Source organism: Schistocerca gregaria, chromosome 2 (genome assembly GCF_023897955.1).
Source record: "Schistocerca gregaria isolate iqSchGreg1 chromosome 2, iqSchGreg1.2, whole genome shotgun sequence".
NCBI lineage: Eukaryota > Metazoa > Arthropoda > Insecta > Orthoptera > Acrididae > Schistocerca > Schistocerca gregaria.
In genome coordinates this window covers 919848979-919870993 of record NC_064921.1, presented here as the reverse complement: position 1 = coordinate 919870993, position 22015 = coordinate 919848979, and the positions used below count along the sequence as shown (strand labels likewise).

Below are 22015 nucleotides of genomic sequence, written 5' to 3'. Positions count from 1 at the left end.
AGAAAAGACTAAAAAAGAAAAAGAAACCCAAACTATCTTGAAACCCACCTGAGTGATAGATCATATGAAACTGAATACCAAGTATATCTTTTTGAAATGCTACAGGCAGTTTCCTTTCCCATCCTTCTACTGAACTAGTGCTTCATTTCTAGTGACCCCGAAGTTGACAGAATATTAAACTTTTACATTTCTTTCTTTTTCCTTTGTTACATCATGCCTATATATTTGTGTTTCTTCCAAATATTAATTTGGTGTAAAGTATAAAGTAAGACCTGGTTTGAAGAGCATACCAGAGAGAGAGAGAGAGAGAGAGAGAGAGAGAGAGAGAGAGAGAGAGAGAGAATCACCACAAAGTGGTGAAAGTGGATGTGCAGTTGCACCGGGATTGTCTTCAGTGTTTATGCAAACCAGTTTCTCACATGCTGATTGGTAGACAGACTCTTGAAGCACAAACTATCTTGAGTTTTGCTGGTCATTTAATTGATGAGGATCATCTTATGTAGTCAAAACATAAAGTTAATCAGTGAAAATCTTATCACAACCTGTACACTAATTCTGGGTTCTTTTTGACACACTTACATGTACAACACAGCCACCTGTCCTCCAATTTAAAGTCTAAATGAAGGATCCTGTGATGATCTGTGGTATAATTTTGGATTAAGCCTTGCTCTTCTTATTATAAAGATGAGGAAAATCTTGTAAGCCAAACTGCAGTATTAAATTGCAGTTGAGCAGTGCTTGAAGTGATCATTACTGTTTTAAGATGCTATCATAAGAATTTCATGACTGTCTCATAACTTTTGCTAAAAGTTTTTTTTTCCCCTGTTAATATGTGGTTTTGCTATCATTGCTGGTCTGTAGACGACACTGAAAACACTAGAATGGTTGCAGGTTTATGCTGTTATACACTGTTTATCATCTAATTTATTCTTATGAGGCTTTAAACTGGTCAGAATTTGTACTCAGCACATAAAAAGCAGAGATAATACATCCAGTTTGCATAGGTCAGTGGCTAAGATATGGGTAAGCAAGAGACAGTATAAGAGATCACTGCAAATAAAGGAGAAATGATGTGACAACAAGATATCTTGTGCTGTCTTCCTGTTTGTAATAACTTTGTGGGTAGGCAGTTATGTCATGTAATTGTGGGAGAGCAAATAGCAGGTAAAAGTAATGGGCAATAGAATGAAGTAAAAGTAAAAATGTGTGTATGAATGCCCCATCCAAGTTGTTGCTGTGTGACATAGATATTCTGATTCAGCTTTCAATAGGGCTGTGCAAATACACCACATTTTAAATTATGACATCCAGTTCTGGCGCAAGTCCGAAATAATCATATTTTTGTTTAATTAAATCTGTCTTCCTTTCATGCTTCTCAGTGCTGTTATCACTTTGGTGATTGCTGTAGCACTTTCTCCTTTCATCTGTTCTGTTACAATTTGCTGTACAAGTATGATGTATGAAGACAAGCAAACTTTGTCAGATTGGTAGGAATAGCATCCATCATTTCATTGTAAACATTTCACTGCATAAAATTATGGCATATGCATTGTAGTATGCTGAACCTCCTTGTAAAGCAACATGTTTGAAATCCATTGAAGGAAGGCATTACATCTGCAAGTTGACGCTTCTATGAACCTTCCAATCACAGTCAGTGCTGGCCAGCTCTTCTCTCATCAAGTTACGTGTATCTTCCTTACATCATTTCTTTCTCCCTCTCCCCCTCTCTGTCACAGACCTTCTGTTTTTCAGCAGCATCCTGTCATATTTCCCTCTTCTTTCATCTCCCTCTTCTTTCATCACTTTTTCTCTGTCTTTAACTTCCCTTATTCTCACCGAGCGAGGTGGCGCAGTGGTTAGCACACTGGACTCGCATTCGGGAGGACGACGGTTCAATCCCGTCTCCGGCCATCCTGATTTAGGTTTTCCGTGATTTCCCTAAAATCGCTTCAGGCAAATGCCGGGATGGTTCCTTTGAAAGGGCATGGCCGATTTCCTTCCCTCACCCGAGCTTGCACTCCGTCTCTAATGACCTTGTTGTCGACGGGACGTTAAACACTAATCTCCTCCTCCTCCTTATTCTCTTCTCATGGTAGTTTCTCTAAACGTCCTTTTCTTCTGCCCCGTGACACTGCCTCCCTCCATCCCACTCCCTTAGTTCACCCCATTCTGTTACACATTGTTCTGCCTGCACTTGTCTTTCATTTACATCTCTCCTTCCTCCACATTTTATTTACAGACAAGTTTTTGGGTCATTTCATTTTTACATGCATATGATCATCACGTCATTTCTACCTTCTGAATTCCACCAAGGAATCAATGAAATCATTAATAAACTTACCTTTCAAAAATTAACACATTTTCAAAAAACAAAAAAAAGACTTCTTTATGGCAACTGTATTTGCTGGAATATGATAATGACATTCTCAAAATCTATAGTGACTAACAAGGAAAAAATAACTAAATTCAGTGATCAGGCCAAAAGGACTGCACAGTGCTGACCAGCCAGCATATTGTCTTCTGCCATATAGTGTCTTTCGGATGCAGTGTGCAGGGGCCCCATACTACTCTCCCCACTGACGTCAGTTTTCCAGACCTTTGGGCTGCTGCTTCTCATTCAGGTAGCTCCCCAGTTGACACCAAAAGGATGTATGACTCCTATTCCAGATCTCCCATTAAGGAAAATTTTCTGGTAGTGCTGGGAACTGAACCTCGATTCTCCACACCCCAGTCAGGTGTGCTGACCACTCACCTATAGAGATGTACAAATTGGAAGCAATATTTTTTTAATTAATTTTGTCTATTATTTTGTATTTAATAACTGTTGTGTCTTGGTTAGTAGCAAAGAAGAAAAGTTGCTCTGAGCACATTCGTATATGAGTATTAGCACCTTTTACTGGAAATTATGCTACGGTATTGATTGACCTTTTCCCATTGCTATTGGGTCACTACAAACATTGTGGTGAACCTTCACAGCAGCTGTGAATAATTTCTTTAAAACCTAGTCATACAGGGACGGTGGAAATTATGGTCAGAAAACTTGAGTGCTTGAATTGAGCTGCTAAAGTATGAAAAATTGGAGTTGGAGGACTCTATTTCATGTTATTGGTGTACACAAAGGAAATGTAATATTATTCAATATTAAAATGTATTCTACAGCTGTGAAATACTCACTGAAGGTGTCATTTTGCCACCAGTTGTTATGGTGTGGTAGATTTCCCTTTAAGTTAAACTAGGCTTGGATTTAGCTGAAATACCCTCCTTCTTGTTTCTTTGTTAATTGTATATTTTGGCTGATTTCAGAAACTGTTGAGAGATGATAGATTCCATTCTAATTTTGAGCCAGAGGATGATTCATTGTGGCTTCCATCACAATTGCTGCATGCAATGAGTTCCATCCTCTCACAGTCTGATGACACACAGGTTGATATGCTTAAGGTAAGTCACTAAAATTGTCACATTGTCAAATTTACGGTGGAACGTTGCAACTATGTTGTTGCTTAATCAGGTATAATTACTATTTTTCGAAGAAATGTGATTTCTGAGGAAGGTTATTCAGGTGCTTACAGTATTCAGTGCCATATTCACAAAATACTGAGTTTTAGAAATATGTAGATCCTACTCTAAAATATCTCTTTATTTGTAGTAAACCTGAGCCTCATAGGCAGATGTTCTAACAAAAACATTATGGATGTGTGAGAAGGAAGCTTCCCATAAACTGTGTATTGTGTTTTAGGTGTTGCTGAATGTTGCCTGCAGCAGCTACTCTCCAATGAATGGTCGTATTATAATCCAGATTCTTACATTGTGCAGTGAAGCCCATGAGACAGGCAATCAAGCTATTCGCACAGCTGCACAGGCCGCCGCTAGTCAGACACTGCGTTCTTTTTGCAACTTTTTGGGTGTGTAATACATTTACTATTTTCTTAAGCAACATAGGAAATATGAGGGAGGATCGGAAACTAAAGCACAGTATTTTTTACACTCCTGGTATTGCAGCCAGGATCTTGAAATTTCACAATATTATAATTTGAAGTTTGTGCTATAGAGGGTACTTTGTTTCAATGTGCAGCTCTAACAAGAAAAGCCTGAACCATGAAACAAACATGACACGCATGTTACTGTCATCAACTTGTGAAGAGCAATGAAATGTAGTTCAATATTTGTGGGCCAAAGGGCATAAACTGACTGAAATTCACAGGTACATGTGATATGGGGACAACTGTATGGACTGTAGCAATGTCTTCAAGTGGTGTGCATTCTTCCAAGAGGACTGTGTGAACTTAAGTGATTTGCCACACTCCAGTCGGTTGATAACAGCTGCAACCCCACAGAATGTAGGAGTTACTGAGGCAGCAATTGTGAACGACTGGCATGTGAAACTGTGAATCTTATTGCAGCAGATCAGCATTTCCTATGGTGCAGTGTACACTGTTGTTCATGATACATTGAAGTTTCTTAAAGTTAGTGCTCGTTGGATGCCTAAGAACCTGACAGACGATCACAAGCACCAGCAAATGATGACAACCTTGGATCACTTAATGTATTATGCTGCAGAAGGGCATGACTTTCAAAAAAGAATCATCACTGGTGATGAGCAGTGGGTATACCACTACATGCCTGAAACCAAGAAGTCCTGTATGGAGTGAAAACATGCTGGTTCCCCAATACAAAATAATAATAATAATAATAATAATAATAATAATAATAATAATAATTCACAGTGTAAATTTTCTTTACTTCATGTCTGTGGTCACAAATTTTTGTCATCAGATTACCGGGTTCAGTCTGTAATGGCCATTTTCTGATATGTTTTATAAAAACATATCCTAATACACTGGAGTCATGGTATCATCGTCAAATGCTAAACACAAAATCTGTGCCAGCGTCATCAAACATACATAAATAATAGTATATACAAGAGTCATCTTGTCAGCAGCACTACTGTTCAAAACAGTGTGCAAGGAAAGTGCTTGTGACAGTGTTCTGAAATATGAATGGAATGTTATTGGTGGACTTTGCTGAACATGGAACCACTGTGAAGCCGCAGCCTACATTAAAACCTTGGTTAAGTTACATTGTGCCCTGCTCGACAAATGCCACAATGATAATGGTAATGCTGTCAAACATTTGATGACAATACTTGCCTCCATGTTGCTGCTCCTGTTCATGAGACAATTGCCAAATTTTGGCATCTACCATACAGTTTGCACCATGAACCATTGGACTTTCATATCTTTCATCCCATGCTGGCCAACGCTTTTGACACATGTGGAGGTGATATTAGCAGTCTGCAGATGGCTATACTCTAACCACACTTGTATGAAGAGGGCATATTGAAACTGGTACCATTATGCATGACTATGTAGAAAGATGGGTAGAAGGTGTACGTTCGGTTGTAATTTCCCCCCCCCCCCCCCCCCCCCCATGAACCATGGATCTTGCCGTTGGTGGGGAGGCTTGCGTGCCTCAGCGATATAGATGGCCGTACCATTCCTGAAGAGGGGCAGCAGACTTTTCAGTAGTTGCAGGGGCAAGAGTCTGAATGATTGACTGATCTGGCCTTGCAACACTAACCAAAACGACCTTGCTGTGCTGGTACTGCGAACGGCTCAAAGCAAGGGGAAACTACAGCCGTAATTTTTCTCGAGGGCATGCAGCTTTACTGTAGGGTTAAATGATGATGGCATCCTCTTGGGTAAAATATTCTGGAGGTAAAATAGTCCTCCATTCGGATCTCTGGGCGGGGACTACTCAGGAGGACGTCGTTATTAGGAGAAAGAAACCTGGCATTCTACAGATCGGAGCGTGGAATGACAGATCCCTTAATCAGGCAGGTAGGTTAGAAAATTTTAAAAGGGAAATGGATAGTTTGAAGTTAGATATAGTGGGAATTATGAAGTTCGTTGGCAGGAGGAACAAGACTTTTGGTCAGGTGAATACAGGGTTATAAATACAAAATCAAATACTGGTAATGCAGGAGTAGGTTTAATAATGAATAAAAATTGGAGTGCTGGTAAGCTGCTACCAACAGCATAGTGAATGCATTATTGTGGCCAAGATAGACAGGAAGCCCACGCCTACAACAGTAGTACAAGTTTATATGCCAACTAGCTCTGCAGATGATGAAGAAATTGATGAAATGTAAGATGAGATAAAAGAAATTATTCAGGTAGTGAAGGGAGATGAAAATTTAATAGTCATGGGTGACTGTAATTCGAGAGTAGGAAAAGGGAGAGAAGGAAACATAGTGGGTGAATATGGATTGGGGGAGAGAAATGAAAGAGTAAGCCATCTGGTAGAATTTTGTACAGAGCATAACTTAAATCATAGCTAACACTTGGTTCAAGAATCATAAAAGAAGGTTGTATACATGGAAGAATCCTGGAGATACTAGAAGGTATCAGATAGATTATATAATGGTAAGACAGAGATTTGGGAACCAGGTTTTAAATTGTAAGACATTTCCAGGGGCAGATATGGACTCTGACCATAATCTATTGGTTATGAACTGTAGATTAAAACTGAAGAAACTGCAAAAAGGTGGAAATTTAAGAAGATGGGACCTGGATGAACTGACTAAACCAGAGGTTGTACAGAGTTTCAGGGAGAGCATAAGGGAACAATTGGCAGCAGTCGGGGAAAGAAGTTCAGTAGAAGAAGAATGGGTAGCTCTGAGGGATGAAGTAGTGAAGACAGCAGAGGATCAAGTAGGTAAAAAGACAAGGGCTATTAGAAAACCTTGGGTAACAGAAGAAATATTGAATTTAATTGATGAAAGGAGAGAATATAAAAACGCATTAAATGAAGCAGGCAAAAGGGAATACAAACGTCTCAAAAACGAGATCGACAGGAAGTGCAAAATGGCTAAGCAGGGATGGCTAGAGAACAAATGTAAGGATGTAGAGGCTTATCTCACTAGGGGTAAGATAGATACTGCCTACAGGAAAATTAAAGAGATCTTTGGAGAAAAGAGAACCACATGCATGAATATCAAGAGCTCAGATGGAAGCCCAGTTCTAAGCAAAGAAGGGAAAGTAGAAAGGTGGGAGGGGTATGTAGAGGGTCTATACAAGGGCGATGTACTTGAGGACAATATTATGGAAATGGAAGAGGATGTAGATGAGGATGAAATGGGAGATACGATACTGCATGAAGAGTTTGACAGACCACTCAAAGACCTAAATTGAAACAAAGCCCCAGGAGTAGACAACATTCCATTGGAACTACTGATGGCTTGCAAAAAGGTGGAAATTTAAGGAGATGGGACCTGGATAAACTGACTAAACCAGAGGAGAGTCAGTCCTACCAAACTCTACCATCTGGTGAGCAAGATGTATGAGACAGGCGAAATACCCTCAGACTTTAAGAAAAATATAATAATTCCAATCCCAAAGAAAGCAGGTGTTGACAGATGTTAAAATTACTGAACTATCAGTTTAATTGGTCACAGCTGCAAAATACTAATGCGAATTCTTTACAGACAAATAGAAAAATTGGTAGAAGCCAACCTCGGCGAAGATCAGTTTGGATTCCGCAGAAATGTTGGAACACATGAGGCATTACTGACCCTATGACTTATTAGAAAATAGATTAAGGAAAGGCAAACCTACATTTCTAGCATTTGTAGACTTAGAGAAAGCTTTTGATAATGTTGACTGGAATACTCTCTTTCAAATTCTAAAGGTGGCAGGGGTAAAATACAGGGAGCGAAGGGCTATTTACAATTTGTACAGAAACCAGATGGCAGTTATAAGAGTCGAGGGGCATGAAAGGGAAGCAGCGGTTGGGAAGGGAGTGAGACAGGGTTGTAGCCTGTCCCCGATTTTATTAAATCTGTATATTGAGCAAGTAGTGAAGGAAGCAAAAGAAAAATACGGAGTAGGTATTAAAGTCCATGGAGAAGAAATAAAAACGTTGAGGTTCGTCAATGACATTGTAATCTGTCGGAGACAGCAAAGAACTTGGAAGAGCAGTTGAACGGAATGGACAGTGTCTTGAAGGGAGTATACAAGATGAACATCAACAAAAGCAAAACGAGAATAATGGAATGTAGTCGAATTAAGTCAGGTGATGCTGAGGGAATTAAATTAGGAAATGAGACACTTAAAGTGTCTGAAGAAGAGAAATTTGTTAACATCGAGTATTGATTTAATTGTCAGGAAATTGTTTCTGAAAGTTTTTGTATGGAGTGTAGCCATATATGGAAGTGAAACATGGACGATAAATAGTTTGGACAAGAAGAGAATAGAACCTTTCGAAATGTGGTGTTACAGAAGAATGCTGAAGATTAGATGGGTAGACCACATAACTAATGAGGAGGTATTGGACAGAATTGGGGAGGAGTGGAGTTTGTGGCACAACTTGACAAGGAGGGGGGACCGGTTGGTAGGACATGTTCCGAGGCATCAAGGGATCACAAATTTAGCATTGGAGGGCAGCGTAAAGGGTAAAAATCATAGAGGGAGACCGAGAGATGAATACACTAAGCAGATTCAGAAGGATGTAGGTTGCAGTAGGTACTGGGAGATGAATAAGCTTGCACAGGATAGAGTAGCATGGAGAGCTGCATCAAACCAGTCTCAGGACTGAAGACGACAACAACAACAACAACAACAACAACAACAACAACATTAAACTTTTTGTTAAAAAATTTATTGTGCATTATTTTACGATTTTCCCTCATAACATTACCTTCCTAAAACTTTTCCTCTCAGGAAAGGAAGTTAATCAAAAATATTCATTCTGTCTCTTGTCAGTACCCATGATGGTACTCAGACAAACCATTGTATTGGAAATTTTGCTAAAAAGAAAAAGAAAAAAAATGTGATTTTGAGTACAATCCAGATTGTATTATAAGACACACAGGATATTTACTGTAGAAACTTTCATGTCTACAATTAATCTCTCTTTTTCTATGGGTAATTCTCCAATTTTCCAAAGCTTGCTAAAGTCACTACCCCTCACCCCCCCCCCCCCTTCCCTGATTTCCCACATTACATTAGAAGGATACAGCAGATAATGTAAACAATTACAAGCTTATGAGGGGTAGCCATAAAAGTTTAATCACCTCAGAAAATATATATCAAGCTGCAATCAAAAACTTGATGGTGGTTTTAATTCTTATCTACATATTTACCATTTAATGCATCATCAGTTCATTCATTCACACGTGTTCCAAGAGTCCATCATGAAGGAGAGATTTCAGAGATGTAGAATGAGTCAGTAGGCACAAGTAACCAGTGCTGACTACTTCTGTAAAGTATATGAACAATAAATTGTGGCTAGCACTTAACTACTCAAATTGATAATTACTGTAATTAGTTCCAGATTACTTTATGTTTGTATGTTATGAAAAAATAGAACTACTTAAATGAAAGCCACTGCTCCTCCTATCTACTCAGTTGCTGTTATTATCTGATACTCCAAACTTTAAACAGACCACTATTAGCTGTCTGTATACTGGCAAAATCAGATTCTATTAAAAATATTACAGTTAGGCAGAATTTACAGTCCTGAGTCCAGGTAGATAGATATACTGTAGAAGGAGTGGGTAGTGAGGAGTCATTTTTTAAATATTTTGGGATTTTCAATTTCTTGCCTAGTTTCCATTGAGAGCCTGTCATAGACTTTTGCATCAGAGTGTAAAACTCCATTCTGATTCCTAGACAGGGAGGCACAGTCTATAGGGAAATTATTTCTGCTTCTAATATTGTTTTGTGAATTGCTGAATTCATCATTGTAGTATCTGCTCAGTTGTAACAATGACACCCAACAGTACTGTTGGCGCAAGGTATCGTCTGGGCCAACAGTGGCTCAAACCATTTGTACAACTGAACCCTGTAAGAGGAAATAAAAATCACCATGCAATTTGGTCGACAGGAAGCAGAAAATCTGAAACTGAGAAGAGACAAGCATGGTGATAAACACAACATGTGACTGCCTTGGCTGGCTGGTGGGTGAGCACAAGGAAAAAATGCACTGGTGGAAGTGCAAAGTGAGGTCCACGGTGGTTGAGCTTGGTGTTAAAACTACCCAGCCCAGCTTACTGTTCTCAGCAGGTACACATTCTGTCAGCAGGTCTGCCCATACCACGTGTGCATGTCACATGAACCCCCCCTCCCCCCCCCCTTTCCCATGGCAGTGATCCACTGATCCACATTGTCCTGCCACAATGAACATACCAGCTTTTCTGCCTCCATCGCGATGTCTGCTTGTTAGGATACTAAAAGCATAAATTCACTTCTGAAGTTAACCACAATCATCATTAGGAAGTATTGTGTGTTGCCATGTAAGTTTGAGTCTACACTCCTGAAGAGGGTTAAGTTCACACATGGAGCATCATCCAATGTATGCCCAATGATCCCTACTTCTGATGCATGTAAGTCACATTTATTTGTTTAGTGTTACATAATATGAGTTTTTGCAAGAGTAAGAGTTGAGTTGTTGGCTGTGAACTTGTTGTAACCTTGTTCCATTATTCTCTTGGCTGTATCTGATGTTTATGTGTTGGGGTCTTTTATCAATGTGATTGTGTTGTCAGCAAATATTACAGTTTTTGAAGAGTCCTCCAGTGTGCTCATTTAAAACTTTTTGTAGGTCACGAATAGGAGTTCCCTCACAAATTTAGTTTTATTCTTGTCGTATCATTTGTTAATGTAACCCCTGTGTTTTCTGTTGTTAAGATATGGCTCCGTCCATCCAAGGAGAATACCTTTAATTCCATACCATTTTAATTTCTCTTGGAGAATTCTATGTCCTACACAGTTGAAGGCCTTGGAAAGATCCACAGAAAATGCTTACAGGGTAATTTTTGTAGTTTAGTTCTTCTAGAACTGAGTTTTTGAGATTATATATTGCATTCTCAGTAGAGAAGCCTGTGCAGAAGCCAAACTGAGCTGTTGTTAAAATGTTATTCTCATAATGATGGCTCAATAGGTTCAGTATTCTGTTGCAAGCTACTCAAAACTTTTTGAGAACATGGGAAGGGGTGATATTGGTCAGTAATTAGGTGAGTTTCTTACATATAGTTTTGAATACTGGCATTACTGCAGCATATTTCAGTCTTTCAGGAAATACTCCTTGACACATCCACTGATTATGAAGGTAACTCAAGGGTGGCATTACCAAGTCTGCACAAGCTTGTAGTATGTTGGCTTCTTTTTAGTGACCTAATAATTTTGGTGATCTCTCTGACACATGGGTTTGGAAGACTGTGTGATGGTGGAGTACTTATTATCTGTCTAAGTAAGTTTACTGGATCTACTTTTGATGAACAGTTTCTTGTCCCCATGCTTTCAGCTGCTGTTATGAAGAATTCAGGGAGTTTAATAGCCAATGATTATAATTTCATATCACTTGTCTCGCTATTTCTGCCATTTGGAAGTTCAATATCATTTGCGTTACCAAGTTTATTTGTTCCCTGCCTAATAATGCCAAAATTGTCCTTGCCTTGTTCCTGCCATTTTAAATTTTTCGTGCATAGTATGTGTTTTCATCTTTTGGAAGACCTGTTAAAGAATTTTACAGTACTGCTTATGGTGTATTTTTAAATCTTGATTTTATGGTGTATTTTTAAGTCTTGATTACAGCCAATCCTTTGTATTAAATGTATCTCTCGCATCCTTGCACAAGGGATTTTGATTCTAGATTTTATCCACCTTCTTTGTCAGCATCTGCTGTGAATGTACCTGACTCCTTGTAAAATGAAACTGGATATGTTATGTTGTAATAATATATGTAAAAAAGAATTAAATTTATCATCTGCTATATGTCCTTGGTAAACATGTTCCTATTTCCCGGCCTGTAAAATCTCTCTGAAAAATGTAACTGAGCCAGCAAGCCTGTGAAATCTTAGCTTTCCTTTCTTGGTTAAAACTGATTGAAGGGTATTTGTTTTTGCTGCCATTGCTTAGGTAGGTAATTTTATGGGGCTCACATCTAACTGTGAGGGTCAAGCCAAATCAGTTCTAGGTATCCTTGATCATAACTATTGGAGATGAAATCTGTTTTGAAATCTCCACATATAGTAACTTCCCATTTATTCCTAGTATGTTTTCTTTTACTACCCCGTCTAATAGCTTAATGAATTTTCCCAACAGTAAATGGCTTGGCAGAGACTTCGTAGAAATCTGCCATTTGGCTGTTCAGGAAATACTCGACCTTGAAAAGCATCTAATCATCGTTCTGGAAATGCCCAACATGCAAGGAGAGAACTAGTGTATCAACTTCAGGCCACAGGGCACTTACAGCTGCTCCTGTGCTCTCCGCCTCCTCCTCCTCCTCCTCCTCCTCCCCCCCCCCCCTTCCCCCTCTCCTCTCAATTACTACATGAAGCTTGATTAAATAGACAATAATAATATTAGCCTCAGAAATCCAGTTGTTTCTACTATTTATTTATTTTGAGGGAACAAATTGCAAGAAAAGAGAAAGCAATCATTGATCAGCCCACAAAAGCAGAATGTTGGATAGGTTATTGCAACACTTTGTCTTGCTAGCCTCCTGTATCCTTGTGAGGAGATTCTGGCAGTATGCTCTTGTAACTTGCCCCTTATGAGCATAATCTATTTGCACCCGTCCATTGCAGTCACAATTAACAGTCAGCCCCACCTTGCCCAACAATGGTCAGGTTCTCATGTTTTTTTTTTTTTCTTTTTAAATAGTATTGAATCCAAATGTTTCCAACATTTGCTTTGCTCGTTTATCTTGAGGTCATAGTGATAATCCCAACACTTAAATATGATGATTAGGCAGCTAAAGAATTCATCTGGACTGGAGTGACACAGCTGCAGCATCTTTGCTCCTGCTTCATTTTGGCAGGATTTTTAAATTGGTGCGTGCAATCCCAGAACAGCATTTGTTGTGTCCAAAGCATCATGCAAGATGTAGAAAACTGATATATGACTTATTTTTCACTTTTTTTACTATCACCTTGATCATAATACACTAGTCGTTGTTGTCCCACTTCTCTTGTGATTCCCTGTTTTTCACAGAGAGACGGTCTTCCACTTCATTCTTTGTCATTCAGAATTATTTGACAACATTGGAAGCGTCACCATTGTGAAGTTGGATGTTGGATTGTTGCTGTATGTTTCCACCAACTCAGCACGGATTGTTACAGTGTCATTCCACTTCAAATGCAGAAAACAAATTACATAGGATGAAAAATTCCACCTTATGCAAGACACCTTTTTTTTCTGTTTTGTTTCACCCGTACATGTTTCATCACTTTTTTTGCTATCTTCAGTGGGTTTAATTTTTATTTTTAACTGTAAAAGTGTTACTTATTAACATTTGTGTTGTTTACAGCATTATTCCTTTTATAGCTGAATTGGCAGAAAATGGATGTATGCATTAGTTTACATACCTTACATGATGCTATTGGACATTTATTTTGGTAGCTATTCTGCTACACAACATACAACGTCTCATTTGCAAACAGCAAAAATGTAATTTTTATTTTTCTGTTTATTTAACAAATGGAAATGAGTCTGTATCACCTTTTTTGTGTGTAACTTAGTTTTGATATTGTGGTGCTTTCTTCTATGATGTTAGTGAAGGGAATAGGCTTACTTCGTTATCTATCGTCTCTTGGCACTGTACTTTTTCTGATTTCTCAAAACATAGGCAGTACATGTTGTAATGGCTGTGTGGTATTCATTTGTTTCATAGCGTGTTTTGCTGGGTGAGGCACACGAGTTTGATGTGCATTTGGCGTCTTTGGTGTGTGGTTTGTGTGTGTGTGTGTGTGTGTGTGTGTGTGTGTGTGTGTGTGTGTGTGTGTGGTTTTTGGGGACTGGGGCAGAGGGAGGGAGGGAGGGAGGTAGATATAGTACTTCTGTTGTGGCGAAGGGGGTTTTGTTGCACAGTGATGTGTATTCATTGAGTATTCTGTTTCCTTGGGCTATTGATTTTTGGATATGATAGTTTTCTTCTATAGTTAATTTTTGGTATAAGCTGCTACTTTCAATGTTTGTTGGATGGTGATTGTGTGTATCAGGTGGTCTGCAAACGTTGAGTGTGAGCTCATGCTTTTCAGTGCTCTGAGGTATTCTGTATACCTGGTTCAGAAATTCCTGCATGTTTGTCCTACTTATACAGACTGACAGCAGTTGCAAGTAAGTTGGTATATACCAGACTGGCTGTATTTGTACTGTTGGTGGTATTTCTTCCAAGTCTGCTTTGTATTGTGGTGTTGGTTCTGTATGCTATATTGAGTCCTTGTATCTTTAGTATATTACCCACCCTGTGTGTGACTTCGTTGTTGTAAGTCATTATGTGTCATTTGTTGCTTACTGTGTGCTGATTTGTTGTGTGTTGTGTTGTATTTGCTTGTGTGTGTGTTCGATGGTTATGTGTTGTTTGTTTTTGTATTTTGTGGTTTATTTTGTCTACTCTTTTTGCACCATATCTATTCTCCAGTGCAATTTGTTTTATTGTGTTCAGTTCTTGTGTGTAATCATGTTTGTTCATGGGTATTTTGTTCAGTCTGTGGAGTAAATATCTCAATTTGGCTTCTTTGTGAGTTATGGGGAGATTGGATTGGTTACGAATTGTGGGTTTTCTGTAGATTGTGAATTCATGTTTGTTGTTTCTCTTGTGTATGGTGAGACCGAAGAAATTAAGTTTTTCGTCTGATTGTGTTTCAATGGTGAATTGTATTTGTGGGTGGATGGAATTTATGTTGTCATGAATTTCTTTTATGCAAGGCTGTGGTTTATCTATTAAGCAAATTATGTCATCTACATATCTGCACCAATATATTATTTAGTATTGTTTTGGTGTTACCATTTTGTCAAGGATTTGTTTTTCTATCTATTTGTGGAAAATGTCAGCTAAGCAGCTACTGGTTGGGGATCCCATGGGTAGTTCATCTTGTTGAGAGTAAAATCTGTTGTTGAATGTGAAGAAGTTTTGCTCTGTGATGAGCCTGAGTATGGCTGATATTACTTGTATGTTTGTTTTGGGTATGTTTCTTTGTAGTTGGAGGTTTTCTTTCTATGATGTTGATGGTTGTTCTGTTGGAATGTGTGTGTACATGGAAATTATGTCAAATGAGATCAGTGTTGCTGTGTTTGGTATGTTTTCGTTTCTTATTTTTTCTATTAAGTCACTTGAGTTCTTTAGACTTATGTTTTCAGTGTATTTGTATATTGTCTGTAGCAGTGTGTGTGTGTGTGTGTGTGTGTGTGTGTGTGTTTCTGTGTGTGTGTGTTTGGCTAAGTAATATGTCGGTGCTTTGGTGAAGTTTATCAATGGATGTATAGATATTCCAGGTTTGTGAACTTCAGGCAACGATTTTAGGGTGGGAGCCTTGGGATTTTTCTGTATCATTCTTTTAATCTGTGTTTCTGTGAAAATCGTTCCTATGTTTTTCAAGGTTTTCTGTAACTTACTTTGGTATCGGTTTGTTGGGTCACTTCTTAATTCTCTGATGTTGTTGCTTTGCATGAATTCTGATGTTTTATGAATGTATTCCTATTTGTTTATGACTACTAGTGAATTAACCTTGTCGGATTTTGTGAAGATGGCATATTATACACTCCTGGAAATTGAAATAAGAACAGCGTGAATTCATTGTCCCAGGAAGGGGAAACTTTATTGACACATTCCTGGGGTCAGATAAATCACATGATCACACTGACAGAACCACAGGCACATAGACACAGGCAACAGAGCATGCACAATGTCGGCACTAGTACAGTGTATATCCACCTTTCGCAGCAATGCAGGCTGCTATTCTCCCATGGAGACGATCGTAGAGATGCTGGATGTAGTCCTGTGGAACGGCTTGCCATGCCATTTCCACCTGGCGCCTCAGTTGGACCAGCGTTCGTGCTGGACGTGCAGACCGCGTGAGACGACGCTTCATCCAGTCCCAAACATGCTCAATGGGGGACAGATCCGGAGATCTTGCTGGCCAGGGTAGTTGACTTACACCTTCTAGAGCACGTTGGGTGGCACGGGATACATGCGGACGTGCATTGTCCTGTTGGAACAGCAAGTTCCCTTGCCGGTCTAGGACTGGTAGAACGATGGGTTCGATGACGGTTTGGATGTACCGTGCACTATTCAGTGTCCCCTCGACGATCACCAGAGGTGTACGGCCAGTGTAGGAGATCGCTCCCCACACCATGATGCCGGGTGTTGGCCCTTTGTGCCTCGGTCGTATGCAGTCCTGTATGTGGCGCTCACCTGCACGGCGCCAAACACGCATACGACCATCATTGGCACCAAGGCAGAAGCGACTCTCATCGCTGAAGACGACACGTCTCCATTCGTCCCTCCATTCATGCCTGTCGCGACACCACTGGAGGCGGGCTGCACGATGTTGGGGCGTGAGCGGAAGACGGCCTAACGGTGTGCGGGACCGTAGCCCAGCTTCATGGAGACGGTTGCGAATGGTCCTCCCAGGAGCAACAGTGTCCCTAATTTGCTGGGAAGTGGCGGTGCGTTCCCCTACGGCACTGCGTAGGATCCTACGGTCTTGGCGTGCATCCGTGCGTCCCTGCGGTCCGGTCCCAGGTCGACGGGCACGTGCACCTTCCGCCGACCACTGGCGACAACATCGATGTACTGTGGAGACCTCACGCCCCACGTGTTGAGCAATTCGGCGGTACGTCCACCCGGCCTCCCGCATGCCCACTATACGCCCTCGCTCAAAGTCCGTCAACTGCACATACGGTTCACGTCCACGCTGTCGCCGCATGCTACCAGTGTCAAAGAATGCGATGGAGCTCCGTATGCCACGGCAAACTGGCTGACACTGACGGCGGCGGTGCACAAATGCTGCGCAGCTAGCGCCATTCGACGGCCAACACCGCGGTTCCTGGTGTGTCCGCTGTGCCGTGCGTGTGATCATTGCTTGTACAGCCCTCTTGCAGTGTCCGGAGCAAGTATGGTGGGTCTGACACACCGGTGTCAATGTGTTCTTTTTTCCATTTCCAGGAGTGTAGTTTTTTTTTCAGCAGTCCTAGTGTTTTCTTGTATGGTGGTTTCATTCCCTTTGATTATGTTTCTTATTTCCTCAGCAACTAGTTCTCTTGTTAGATTTGCATTGAATTCGGGTGGGTTTCGTTTTTCTTGTTGATTTATGATGTGTTCAGTTTCTGTTATGATATTTTCTACCGTCTTGTGTGACACTATTGTGTTTGTTATGTTTGGACCCTTTTTAAGTAGGCTGCTTTCCTGGTCAGATAATTGTATGTCTGTTAGATAAATCACTCTTTTGTGAAAGGTGTGTTTGTTGTATTGGTGGTGGGATTGGTAGGTGTTTGTGTGGTTTATCATTTTGGTGAGTTTCTTTTGTTGGATTGTCTGTTTTCTGCTTATTATGGTATCTGTGTATGTTCTAACCTGTGGTGTAAGAATTTAAATTTGTGCCAGGGTTGCAGGAAATAAATTATGTGGCCTTATTTTTTGAGGTGATAATTATAATTTTGTGAGTACTCTTCATACCGTGATTTCCTGAAGTAACCTTTTTTATACGCTGCTAGATTTATAAAAAAGAATTCACTACTGTCAGATTACGAACTAGGATTTAGTCACTTATGATTTGTCAGTACGTATTAGCATGATTTCCTAAAATCCATGTAAAAGAAACAAACAAACAAACACTGGGATGTCTATGGACCTATCTAAAGCCTATGATGCTTCTTATAATGATAACTTTACCAAATGGTTTGGAAAGAAAAGGAATTCTATATTTGGCAAGTGAATGGATTAAGTTCTGTCATATAAAGCAACGAATGACACAACCTCTGGAAACATTACAAAAACCACATTGTGTTCATCAGCAGAATTGCTAATCAGTCATGGACTATAAGGATCTACACAGGGTCCTCGACTTTTACTCCTTTTTCTTTTATGTGCAGATGATCTTAATGATAATGCTGCAAAAAGGTGACTATACTGAAAACCATGGGGAGAGTACTAATTACATCATATTGAGGATAAAGGGCTTTAACAAGGATAGAGCCCCATTCCCATTGTAAACGTTCATGTAATGCAACCATAAGTTAACACTTTTGATTGGTTTCTTTGTGGAGAACAAATATGGATGGTCTGCTAATCAACCTGCAATGCAGACTGTGTGGTGAGTCAGTCTGCTTCGTTCTTGACTAAATGTTGTACATGTGACACAGAGACATCAATTGCTAAATAACTATGTGGTGTGATCGGAAAGTTTCAAGAATGGTTTGGTGGGCAGGTACACAGAGGGTGGGGAGTGAGTGAGTCATTGCCTTGTCCTCGAATACCCTCTGACAGGAAACTGCGTTTCCTTTATTCAGTTCATTGTGGCGGCTGGTCAGGTGCAGGTCTGTTAGGGCCTGTAGCCGGATTCTGTCTGCTTGAAAATGAACGTAAAAATGGAGCAACAAGTTTGTGTGAAGTTTTGTTTTAAAACTAAGAAATCAGTTTCTGAGACGTATGAACTATTAAAAACAGCTTTTGGAGATAATTGTATGAGCCAGTCAAATGTTTTTGTCTGGTTCAACAGATTTAAAAAAAGGCCGTGAATCATTTGAAGATGAACCACGGTCCCGCTGCCCTTTCACCTCAAAAACAAGTGAAAATGTTGTGAAAGTTCACGGCTTAGTGCACTCTGATCATAGACTTACAATTAGGGAGGTGGCTGATGAACTTAATTTAAGTTTCTATGCAGTTAAGGCAATTTTAACTGAAGATCTGAACATGTGTTGAGTGTCCGCAAAATTCATTCCAAAAGTGTTGTCAGGTGACCAGAGACAATACCGACTTTAAGTGTGCCAAGAACTGATTAATCAGACTAAAATTTACTCAGATTTGTTAAAGAGGGTAATTACAGGTGACAAATAGTGGGTGTAAGGATACGGTGCTGAAACCAAAGTGCATTCTTCCCATTGGAAGGCTCAAGGTTCTCCATGACCAAAAAACCACGTCAAAGTCTGTCAAAGGTAAAGACAATGTTGGCGATTTTTTTCCCCTTCATTCGATTCTACCGGTATTGTGCATCATGAATTTACCCCTGGAGGAGAGACAATTAATCAGGAATGCTACAAATGTGTCCTAGAGCGTTTGCGCGAAAAGGTGCGGGAGAAAAGGCCAGCATTGTGGAAAGGGTGCTACATCTTGGCAATGCTCAGGCTCATCATGCATTCTCCATCATTTAATTTTTGACCAAATTCAAAATTCCTGTGCTTCTACAACTACCATATTCCCATGATTTGGCCCCTGCAGACTTCTACCTGTTCCCTAAACTGAAATTTTCACTGAAAGGGAAGCGGTTTGACTATTGAAGACATCCAGGAAAATACGGAGAGCATCCTTAATACATTTCAGGAAAAAAAATTCCAGGAATGTTTCCAAAACTGGAAACAACGTTGGAGTCAATGTGTTCAGTTAGAAGGGGGCTATTTTGAAGGAGATGCATTACAGTAGCACCTAAGTACCATCATTGTACAATTACAAGCCCATTCTTAAAATTTTCCTATCACACCTCGTATATTGACTGGAGACTTATGCTGACATCAAATCAGCTCACAGATTTTGAAGCACTCTGATATAGGCCGAAACTGCTACGATCATAGATCTGCTGAGGTTTTGCAAATCTCACCAACATTTTTGGGATCCGGCACATTTGGGTACCATTTGGTCCTCAGATGACCTTTTGACAGTGCAAGTTCCTAGAATGTCTGTATTCTGAACAGAGGGAAAGAATATTAGTAGTGTTGGCCACAGGAAACTTTGGCATCACCTTGAGGCCACAGAGCACTCCCAGCTGCTTCTGAGTCCTTCTCTTCCATCCACCTCCTTTCCCCCAAATTACTACATTAAGTTGATTAAATATACAATCATAATATGACCCTAGAAAATACAGCTGTTTCTATTTATTTATTTTGATACAACAAATTACAGAATTCTGGGATCTAAAAATAGGATACTGGAATTGCAACACCAAGTAAGAGGAAATGGTATAGTGTTGCTATCAGAACATCTGTTTGTATTACAAAGGGACATTGCAGGTAGGAGGTTAAGCTGTAGGCATTATTCTAAGTGAGAAATTAAAAATATTTTTACAAAAGTTTAGGGCATTTAAGACAGAATAGCACTGTTGTTCTAAAAATAAAATAAAAAACATTCAAACCCATGGACCAACAAAATTGCATTTTTACAAGGAGTAGGAGTACCTGCACAGACATGCACAGAAAATAATAATGACGGAGTTTGTTGTGAAAGTAGAACAAATTAAAGAATGCCCTTTCAGTGGGAAAGTTACGATATGGCACCAGAAACGACAGAGGTCATATTGTAGCAGAAGAAGCTGAATAGCACAGTCACCGTGGTGTAGTGGTTATGATACTAGACTGTTGCATGGAGGGTCGTGAGTTTAAAACTTACCAGAACTGAAAAATTTTAATTTCTTTAAATGCGAACATTTTTAGGTTAGGCTTTACCGTGACTGTTATTGACATTAAATGAAACTTCAGGCAGTATGTAAATACGATTTTGACAGCTTAAAATAGCAATGAGTATGAACTTTATGCTATTTTAAGCTGTCAAAATCGTATTTACGTACTGCCTGAAGTATTTACTCCAACAAATGTTCAACATGCAGCTTTACTGTATGATTAAATGATGATGGCATCCTCTTGGGTAAAATATTCCGGAGGTAAAATAGTCCCCCATTCGGATCTCCGGGCGGGGACTACTCAGGAGGATGTCGTTATCAGGAGAAAGAAAACTGGCGTTCTACGGATCGGAGCGTGGAATGTCAGATCCCTTAATCGGGCAGGTAGGTTAGAAAATTTAAAAAGGGAAATGGATAGGTTAAAGTTAGATATAGTGGGAATTAGTGAAGTTCGGTGGCAGGAGGAACAAGACTTCTGGTCAGGTGATTACAGGGTTATAAACACAAAATCAAATAGGGGTAATGCAGGAGTAGGTTTAATAATGAATAGGAAAATAGGAATGCGGATAAGCTACTACAAACAGCATAGTGAACGCATTATTGTGGCCAAGATAGATACGAAGCCCACACCTACTACAGTAGTACAAGTTTATATGCCAACTAGCTCTGCAGATGACGAAGAAATTGAAGAAATGTACGATGAAATAAAAGAAATTATTCAGATAGTGAAGGGAGACGAAAATTTAATAGTAATGGGTGACTGGAATTCGAGTGTAGGAAAAGGGAGAGAAGGAAACATAGTAGGTGAATATGGATTGGGGCTAAGAAATGAAAGAGGAAGCCGCCTAGTAGAATTTTGTACAGAGCACAACTTAGTCATTGGTAACACTTGGTTTAAGAATCATGAAAGAAGGTTGTATACGTGGAAGAACCCTGGAGATACTAAAAGGTATCAGATAGATTATATAATGGTAAGACAGAGATTTAGGAACCAGGTTTTAAGTTGTAAGACATTTCCAGGGGCAGATGTGGACTCTGACCACAATCTATTGGTTATGACCTGTAGATTAAAACTGAAGAAACTGCAAAAATGTGGGAATTTAAGGAGATGGGACCTGGATAAACTGAAAGAACCAGAGGTTGTACAGAGTTTCAGGGAGAGCATAAGGGAACAATTGACAGGAATAGGGGAAAGAAATACAGTAGAAGAAGAATGGGTAGCTCTGAGGGATGAAGTAGTGAAGGCAGCAGAGGATAAAGTAGGTAAAAAGACGAGGGCTGCTAGAAATCCTTGGGTAACAGAAGAAATATTGAATTTAATTGATGAAAGGAGAAAATATAAAAATGCAGTAAATGAAGCAGGCAAAAAGGAATACAAACGTCTCAAAAATGAGATCGAGAGGAAGTGCAAAATGGCTAAACAGGGATGGCTAGAGGATAAATGTAAGGATGTAGAGGCTTATCTCACTAGGGGTAAGATAGATACTGCCTACAGGAAAATTAAAGAGACCTTTGGAGAGAAGAGAACCACGTGTATGAATATCAAGAGCTCAGATGGCAACCCAGTTCTAAGCAAAGAAGGGAAGGCAGAAAGGTGGAAGGAGTATATAGAAGGTTTATACAAGG

The 22015-nt window shown here is 39.7% G+C and overlaps 1 protein-coding gene across 1 annotated transcript in view; it reads left to right on the top strand.

The window, feature by feature from the left end:
- LOC126335351 (brefeldin A-inhibited guanine nucleotide-exchange protein 3) overlaps positions 1 to 22015 on the top strand; it is a 295547-nt gene that overhangs the window by 15302 nt on the left and 258230 nt on the right. The window contains exons 4-5 of the mRNA XM_049998536.1: positions 3304 to 3438; positions 3737 to 3902. Coding sequence (XP_049854493.1) covers positions 3304 to 3438; positions 3737 to 3902 — 301 coding nt within the window. The remainder of the gene's footprint in view (positions 1 to 3303; positions 3439 to 3736; positions 3903 to 22015) is intronic.